The sequence below is a fragment of the Cyprinodon variegatus genome, unplaced genomic scaffold (assembly GCF_000732505.1).
Source record: "Cyprinodon variegatus isolate N-32 unplaced genomic scaffold, C_variegatus-1.0 Scaffold378, whole genome shotgun sequence".
In the NCBI taxonomy this organism is placed as follows: Eukaryota; Metazoa; Chordata; class Actinopteri; order Cyprinodontiformes; family Cyprinodontidae; genus Cyprinodon; species Cyprinodon variegatus.
Window position 1 is genome coordinate 715,664 of NW_015150831.1, and position 9,539 is coordinate 725,202.

The following is a 9,539-nucleotide window of genomic DNA, read 5'->3' on the forward strand; positions in this document are numbered from 1 at the left end:
CTCAAAGCCAACGCTGATTGGACGTCCGTTTGGTGAACGGCTCCAAATGTTCTTCAACGGAGAGTCTTCAAACTTATTAGCAAGTGAAACCTTGAAAGCTCGCAAGATCAGGATGGTCTCACGGGGCTAAAAGTACGGACCAGAAATAAGGCAACATCCCAGAGTTTACCTCAACTCGGTGCTTCGTATGAATTCGCCTGTTTGATGGTGGAAGTTTAGAATTGTGAGATTTACAAAGAAAGGAGGTGTCTGATGGGGTTTGAACTTCTCTGTACGAACATTTCACCCACTGAACTATCGTTATTCATCTATGACAATGAAAACTCAGTTTTGCATTCTATGACCCCTTTAAAATAAGAAAAAAACAATGGAATTGTCTTATTTCAAGCTCGTATTATCTAGTCATCTTTTTTGAGAGTAAAAATACTCATTCCATTGGCAAATCATCTTTTTTACGTACTCCTTAGGCTACTCCTACTCCTGTTTTTATTTTATTTTTTTTCCCCTACTTGCTTTGATTCTGTTTTATCTTCCTATATTTTAATCATGTAAAGCACTTTGCATTGTATTTGTACTGAATTGTGCTATACAAATAAATTTGCCTTGCCTTGCCTACTCAAATTAAGGGTAAATACACGTAATAATCATGAATATGAATAAATATTTTACTTATTCCTAGATTTTTTTTGCAATGTAGAGCATTGAAGATGGGTGGAGGCTGGGTCTTCCGACATGACAATCAGCCGAAGCACATAGCCAGGATAACAAAGGAGTGGCTCTGGAAGAAGCAGATCAAGGTTCTGGCATGAACTAGCCAGTCTACAGAACCAAACCCAGTAGAGAATCTTTGGAGGGAGCTCAAACTCTGTGTTTCTCAGCGACAGCCCAGAAACCTGACTGATCTAGAGACGATCTGCTCACTCTGAACGGAGATTCATTCCCACAGAGTGATTTAAAGTAAAAGACCACCACCAACATGCTTTGTACAGAGCCATTATAAACGTTCATAAGGAAGTACAGTAGGTCCCTTTCTAAATGACATTCCTTAATTTAATGGGAAACACACCAATCTCCTTTGGCAGTTCATCACTGGCCGCTCTGGCCCACATTAACTTAAGTTAATAAACCAGCATCTAAAATAAACACAGGCAGCCAGTTGTTGTCATTGCAGCACGGAAGCTCATCCATCATCCGTTTAGTCTCACCAGATCTTCAGATCCATCTTCAACATGTTAAACCGACACCTTTTTCAAGGATTTAGTCATTGTTTTCTATCAAGGACGTTTCAAAAAGCCTAATTTCTGTTTTGGGATTATTAGAAGGAGATGAAATATTTCCCACACTGCTAAATAAATAATTTCTCTTCTTTTTTTCCAGAGTGTGTGAGCTTTTACAGAGTGGAGCAGTGATGAACAAGAGCTACCAGCCTCACGAGGGCCACATCCCCTACCTCCTGCAGCTCTTCATGGATTATAACCTGTATGGCATGAACCTGATTAACATGGGAGCTGTGAAGTTCCGCAGGAGCCATAACAAAGGTTAGAGCATCTCACTTTATATCGAATTATATCGAAACACCCACATTTTAAACCTTATCCATTTAATCCTAGAATCGGTCAATAATCAGCAATACTTGCCAGAGATCCCGAGGTGATATTGCTTTTTATTCATAGGTTTACAGAATAACGAGTAAACAAGGATGACAAATGCTACACAGTGGTCTTTATTTAAACAAAAAAGGACAACGCATTCAATAAAACAGGCCGATATCGGCCAAAATATGGGTTTACCTCTACAGGTGTTGAGTTTAATGACTTAGATTTATTTTGTAATTTTGTTTACCCAGGTGCAGGGCTGGGTATTTTGGCCAAAGTCCTGAATCGATTCGATTTTGATTCATACAGTTCTAAATCCATTCATTTCGATTCGATTTGTTTTTACTATAATGAAAGTGGTTCAACTATTTACTTTTTCCTGTCACATTAAACACAAAGTGCAAACTTGTAAATCAGACGGTTTAAACTTGAGATGTGAACAAAACTGTCTCAGAAGTGCAAACTTGTTTGTGAAAAAGTGAAGCCTCACTCGAGCAAGCAGACGTGACACAGCGGGGACACAGCAGACAAGCATGAGCTGCATTATCTTCCCTGCACAGACCATATTTGCAGGGTTCTCTGTAACAACTACAGGGTGTTTGCTGGTCAGCCCCCATTTGTCAACCTATTGGCTCTATTTGCAGCTGTCTGGCTTGAAGTCATCGTGGTGGTCTGTAGCACGAGATGCGACGCGCCCCTAATCATCAGTGTAGAGGGAAGCCACCTTAATGTCACATATCCGGCACATTATCTTTAGCCGTTTTAAATCCAAAATGGTTCCAGACGTCAGGCTTCAGTTGAGACAGCTTGCTGAGCGGGGTGTTACTTGGGTCGGCATTTGAATGTGAACGTGCGTCACTATAAAACTAATCGATCTCATTCCCTAAACATCGATTTTACAAAAATGTAAAGGAATCGATCCAAAATCGATTAAACAATTTTTTTATCCAGCCCTCCCCAAGTGTAAACAAAATAAAAATTTGTTAAGAACATGTGGGCTCTCCTCATCCTCCCCAAGAAGTCCAAGTGCTTCTGGGCCCTTCTGACCAGTGAGGTGGTGTTTCCAGTCCAGGTGAGGGTGTCTGTGATGTGCACCCCCAGGAATTTGATGCTGTTGACCACCTCTACAGCTAAGCTGTTGATGAGCAGTGGAGCGTGGTTAGGACGGTTCTTCCTGAAGTCCAAGATGATCTCCTTGGTCTTTTCCACATTCAGTATCAGGCTGTTATCTCTGCATCAGCCCACCAGCTGCTCCAACTCCTCTCTGTAGTCCAGGTCGTTGTCGTCTCTGATGACGCCTCTGATGAGGTGTCGTCTGCAAACTTCACCATGTGATTGGTGGTGAACCTGGGGACGCAGTCGTGTGTCATCAGGGTGAACAGCAGGGGCTCAGGACGCAGCCCTGAGGGGAGCCCGTGCTTAGACTGATGACATCAGAGGTGTTCTGTCCGACCCGGACTGACTGAGGTCTGTTGGTGAGGAAGTCTAGCAGCCAATAGCCGAGGGGTGTATTGAAGCCTAGCTGTTCCAGTTTGCCCATCAGATGCTGTGGGATGATGGTGTTGTAACCTGAACTGAAGTCCAGGATCAGCATCCGCACGTGGGAGTTCTTCTCCTCCAGGTGTGCCAGGCTCAGGTGGAGAGCTGCAGAGATGGCGTCCTCAGTGGAGCAGTTCTGTCGGTAGGCAAACTGGAACGGGTCGAATGTTGGAGGCAGACTGGAGATGATGTGTTCTTTAACCAGCCTTTGGAAGCACTTCATCATGATTGGAGTCAATGCGACAGTCATTGAGTGAGGTGACCTGAGGCTTCTTTGGGACTGGAATAATGGAGGCAGACTTGAAGCATGCTGGCACTATGGATTGGTCCAGCCAGGTGTTAAAGATGTCTGTGAGGACACCAACCAGCTAATCTGCGTACTCCTTATACACCCGCCCAGGTATGTTATCAGGCCCTGGGGCCTTCCTCGGATTGACTCTCCTCAGAGTTTTCCTCACTTCATCTACGTCCAGGGGGGGGAGAGGGGGGAGGGGGGGTTGTAGTCTGTGATCATCTGAATGCCTTTCCACATCCTCCTGGTGTTGCTGTTGTTGTGGAAAAGATCCTGGACCTAATTTAATCTGTGTTGGTCTTTGTTAAAGTCGTAGAGAGGTCATATTTAAATGTCAACTCATTCTGGCTTAAACATGTATATAAATGTACTCTTTATCAGACAATATTTCCCAAAAATTCAGAAAATATCTATTAAAAAAAAAGATCCTGTCTTAAAATCTGTGGATTTTTTTCATTATCTTCTGCAGGCCAGTTAGTTCTACGTCAGCCTGAACACCTAAATTCAGCCAATCATATATCAACGTTCATCTGTCAATCAAAATTTTTCAGTCATAGCATCTTGATTCAAATGTCGCAGCTAATATACGCAACGGTTGAAATCAGAATCATTTCCTTTCCCATTGAGTTGCGTCCCAGTGTTCACTGGGATGGACGTCTGTGTCTTCAGCAGGCGTAGAGCTAACAGAACTGGCAGCGTTGCGAGGCAAGGGCTCAAACATGTACGGCTGGAAGCCTTCTACACCAAACCAAGCTTCTGCCGCCCTGGCGTCCTCTTCCACAACATCTTCGTCCCCGCTTTCCTCCTCTAAATAAAAAATGGATGACGGTGGAGACTCATCCATGACCTCCGACACTGAACTCTCCTCCTCTTGCATGTTTCCTCTGTCCATAGCGTTCCTTGACAGCGTCGTTTCTAAAGGCTGAAACCGGGTCGTCTGCATGTGTGTCGCAGTTAACGCATTATTCACATATAGAAATATGTGAGTCAGGACATAGTCTATATACTAAACTGAACAATACTTTAAAAAAAACAGTTTAGATTTAAAATAGAATTTTTTTTTTTATTGAAAATTCAATGTATGAATAGTGGATGAATAAAAACCTCATTTTATTTCAGTGTTAAATTCTGTTTAAAGTAAAGGATTATAATTGAAAATGTCTTTGGACCTTTACTGGTTGATGATTTTCTGTATTCAGGCACCGCTGATTTTTAATTGGTTACCCCTGCTATAGGTCATCGCATTAGACCCACCTCCTAACCCAACTTTGAGAATAGATTAAGGGCGATATTTTGTTTGCTGCCTGATAAGCTTCATTAACGCAGCATGTTAACGGCGATAAAGGCCCACCGCTAAAAAAAAAGATTCTTTCTTTGTTTAATCGCAGATAAATCTGATATAGTGACAGTTGAGCAATGGTTTTTATTTTAGCGTTTCCTTTGGACCTGATGGTTGTGCAGCTTTTCCTGAAGTTTCCTCTGAAACCATCCGGGCTGAACAGGTTGAAGCTTTTCAGATGCTTTATTGGATAAATCTCCTAACCAGCTTCATGCACGGAGATTAAACCCCTGAAGCCCAGTTTGTTTGATCAACTTTATCTCTCTCCAACTCTTGTCATTTAATGGAGCTCTGACCCAGTGCTGCAGACTTTTAATAAAAGGAGGTTCTAATGATCCGTCCACTGCTATGCAATTGAAATCAATAGGATGACTCTAATGCTCTATGCAACAAAGACCCTAACACCCAAATATTGGCTCCACCTGCTCCGCCCCTGCTGCAGCATGAACGTTGGAGCAACTTGTTAATCTAGGATCAAGGGGATTAAAGGCAGAGTCGGTTTCAGATGACTGAAATCTTTAATGTGTTCTGGACTTCATTTTAGACATTCCACTAAAAAATGTTCATAGAGCACATTCTGTGTGAATTTGTATATGAGGGTTAATAGATGTACCAGAAAAGCAGAAATACTCCACCTTATTGAGTGAATGTTTCAGACTGGACGTGTGTCTCTGTTCCAGACGGAGCAGCTCCAGAGGCGGATCCATCATCTTCCAGCTCTCATCCCAGCATCAGTCCCTGGAAGATCCCCTGTTCCACCAGGCTGAACGACAGCAGCCTCGCAGGTACCTTCGTCCGCTGGGAGGAGAGCGCTCTACCCTGGTAGGTTCCCCCCCTCTGCTCAGACCTCCGTCTGCGTTGGACCCCTGCTGGCTAATGAGGTAATAACAGTGATGTGCTTGCAGCTCTTTAGTCCTGGAGAACGTGGAGAGGCAGAGCACCTGTGAGCTGGAGGTGGATGCTGTGGCTGTCGACATCCTTAACCGCCTCGACATTGAAAGTAGGTGCAGTGAGATGTTTTTCCTCCTCAGGTTTGGTCACAGAGAGGAGATTAGCGGAGATGAGGGAGTTGATCAGAGGGTAAATGTTACAAACCCCCTGAAGACCACTAATGGTACACAACCACAGAAGTAATCTACATAAACAGATGAGGTCAGTTGCAAAATACAATTTATTTTACAATTAGCAGGGGTTCAATTACAAGAGACAACAAAACACAAGGAAGCTTTAAACCTCAGGGTGTCTAGACCAAAGCAACAAACAAAACACACCGTTATTTAGTTATAAAAATAAAACATTTTCTAAAGGAGAACTGAAAAGAAAGTACAATACCTGAACTCCCTGGCTAACCAAAAGACAAGGAGAAAACGGTTCAACTAAAATGGCAGAGAACCCCCACCAGCTTCCAGAAAATTCTCATAATGATATTCTCAGTATATGCTCACAGACAAGATCGCTTCAGATTAAGGTCCAGGGAATAAGGGAAAGAGAAGAGGCCTGACATCTCAGGTTTGAAGCTCTTTTGGGGGCTGCTGGCGAGCTCCAACACATTGCACCTGCAGCATCCAGGTAGACCTGCAACACAAAGAGAGAGCTCTCTCCTGAAGAGAGCCCCTAGAGGTCAGTGACTGTAGCAGTGAACACCAATAAACAGATGTTATCTGACAACATCTTTGGCTTCCAGAGGGGATGAAGTGGTCTCTGATCTCTCCTAACGCCCCCACATGTCGCTCTGGCCCTCTGCTTTGTCATCAGGATGCCAGAGATCCACCTCTTTACTGCCTGATTGATTGTCCTCCTGCAGCGTGAGTTTGCACTAATCAAACAGGGATCACTGCTGGAATCACCAGCAGGATCTCTGGGTAGCAACCAAACTCCAGATTATTCCTGCATACTGGAAGCTTCCCAGAACACTTTGTTCTTCATTTCTAAACCCCAGTCATTCTGAATTCATCCATTTTTTCACAAATTAGATCCCCAGCTGAGAACTCAGTGCATCTCCTCAATAGACACAAGATATAGTATTAGTTTAACTGTAAAAACATCTAGAAATAAGTCAGTATTTCTTAAATTAAGTGTAGTTACCCTTAATTTGAGTAGGTAAATAAAACAATTTGGCAATGGAATAAGGATTTCTACTCTTGAAATAAGATAATTAGATGATATGCACTAGAAATAAAACAATACCATTGTTTTTTATTTTATTTTAAATGTAAATTGTCTTGTTCCATTGACAGTGTACTCACTACTTCCTCCTCAAATCAAGAAAAAATGACTCAAAATATCCACTATGGAGGGAATTTTGTTCCATTATTGTTGGAGTCAAAGAACATGTTTAATAAATCGAAATGTAAAAAAATACATAAAAAAAACCGCACACATTTTCTTTGGTGCAACATAACCTTAGAGGCTACAAAAATATGAATAAATAAAATGAAATACAAAAATCAATGGCACACAGACAAAACAATTCTTCCTTCAAAGAAAAATCACGTCTTGTACAAATTAATGTAAAACTTTTGTGATGAATCATGGCAGCAGATCCAGAATTCAGCCAGAGGTTCTTTAAAAAAGTAATTTCTTAAACAAAAAGCAAAGCAATACCAAAAAGGACCGAAGAATCAAAAAGACTACAGTCTCCAGGTGTAAGCAGAGGCTGATTGAAGCCAAGATAAAAGGAGCCTGGATGAAGGGAGGGGTGATGGAGACACGCTGCAGAGCGAGGGGCAGGTAGATCCGCACGCCAGGCACAGAATACCAGGAGGTGAACAGACGGCACAGTCAGGGCAGAGGTCCTCACCTGTAAGCAGAGCTCCGTCTCCATCATGTGGATCCCACCTGCCCCTCGCTCAGCAGTGTGGTGGTTTGCTGCAGGATTAGCTCCGCCCCTCTGTCCATCTGAGGGATGGAGCAACACCTGCGCAGCAGTTGCAGAGCGCAGTTAGCGCATTCCGCTTTCAGCCCAGCTTGGATTGTTAGAGGAGGAAAAGCAAAACCCAAAACAATCCAAACATACAAACATAGAAATTTGGACCACACCCAAGCATACAAAGGACGACAACAAAAAATGTAAATAAAAGAAAATACAATCATGTTTTCTCCTGGGAATGTAGTGTTGTTGCGTGCAACACAACATTCCCCACAATGCAACGGTAGCCATTGAAGTCACAGCAGCGTGCACCATCGGCCGGGCTGGTTCTAATGGTAATTAAATATCATCCGGGGGCCGTGGATAAACGATTGACTTTGACATATGTGATCTAGTTAGACATTACATTTGACTCTTTACTTTGGTTAAAGGATGGTTGAAATATTCTGGATCAGAGAAACAAGACGTTTGGCTTCACTAGACGTCTTACATTTATAGTATATAAGTGCAGAACTGCAGTAAGCTTCACCTAGATCTGGTTATCGAACAATCAGGCTAATTATGCATGTTTTATTTATTTCATTCATTAATTTAAAGCTGTTATTAATCTAAGTGAGCCGGTATGAACAGCAGTTCAGTAAAACCTTGTTGAGAAACAAATACTTAAATATTTTCCTACCAGGGCATTTATTTGATATAAGATCAAAGCAGAGACTAATACTTTATGGTTATTTATCTTTTGACAGTTATTTTATTACCCATTCCTTTATTTTACATTTTCTGGATTTTAAACCCGTTTTTTCTTTTTTTCTTTTTCAATTTAATATCTAAATTATGGTTGAATTTCTGACGTGAAGGTTTAAAATGAGGCTCCTTCTATCGTACAGAGGAATTAAAAAAANGTTGAATTTCTGACGTGAAGGTTTAAAATGAGGCTCCTTCTATCGTACAGAGGAATTAAAAAAAACGGCACTGGTTTTGGGGGGATGTTCTCAGGAGGGGGGGTGTTTAAAAGATGAGGAGGGTTTGCTAGCTAACCTTTTTGTTGTTTTGTTTCTTGTTTTTCTTCAGATCAGATTGGAAGGAACCCTGGACTGCAGGCTATTTGGGAGGATGAGAAGCAGAGGAGGAGGGAGAACAACCAGTCCTCCCAGATAGAAGCTCCTCAATCACAGGGTGAGGAGGAAGAACTGTTTAAGAACAATAAAAACCACTTTCTCTTTGGAAAAAATATATCAGACCTTAGATTTGATTAAAGAACACAACTCTGTTTTATTATCAACATCCAGGCAGGTTCATCTGCAGGTTGTCCTGGAAGAACAATTAGAAAGAACCCTGAACAACTGAGGGACTCATAAAGCCGGGCGTACACTGTACCATTTTTCACCCTTTTGGCCCGATTTTTTCAGTCGTGCGAGAATTTTTCGATCAGCCCGGCTTTCAGCTTGATCGTGCGTCGTGTAGTGTACAGGGGGTAACGAGGGACGATCAGCCTCTCACCATCACCTCACCGATCAGGGATAGGGGTGTAAATCACATCCATCATGGCGATTCGATTCAGTATCGATTTCCTGACCCAACGATTCGATTATGTTTCGATACTCAAGAATACACCACGATACGATACGATTCGATTCGTTGTTTTTTTTTTTGTTTGTTTGTTTTTTTAACACCTTACAGGCTGGACAATGTTTCAGATTTGAAATAAATCAATGAAAGCTGTAATATTGTTATGCATTTTATTTGAGAAACAACAGCAAATAACAGAAGTAGAAAAGTTGCACTCCATCTATTCCTATTAAAACCTCTTCACTGAAAAATAATAATCCCCCTGCGTTATAGATTCTGAAAGGCCTTGCATCAAAAAATACTGCACAAAATCAGTGCAATGAGTGCAATGCAATA

General features: G+C 42.0%; 1 protein-coding gene across 1 annotated transcript in view; it reads left to right on the forward strand.

Annotated features, from left to right (window-relative positions):
* Positions 1-9,539, forward strand: part of rev3l (REV3 like, DNA directed polymerase zeta catalytic subunit) — a 90,578-nt gene that overhangs the window by 34,265 nt on the left and 46,774 nt on the right. The window contains exons 4-7 of the mRNA XM_015386795.1: positions 1,378-1,538; positions 5,446-5,587; positions 5,671-5,765; positions 8,706-8,810. Coding sequence (XP_015242281.1) covers positions 1,378-1,538; positions 5,446-5,587; positions 5,671-5,765; positions 8,706-8,810 — 503 coding nt within the window. The remainder of the gene's footprint in view (positions 1-1,377; positions 1,539-5,445; positions 5,588-5,670; positions 5,766-8,705; positions 8,811-9,539) is intronic.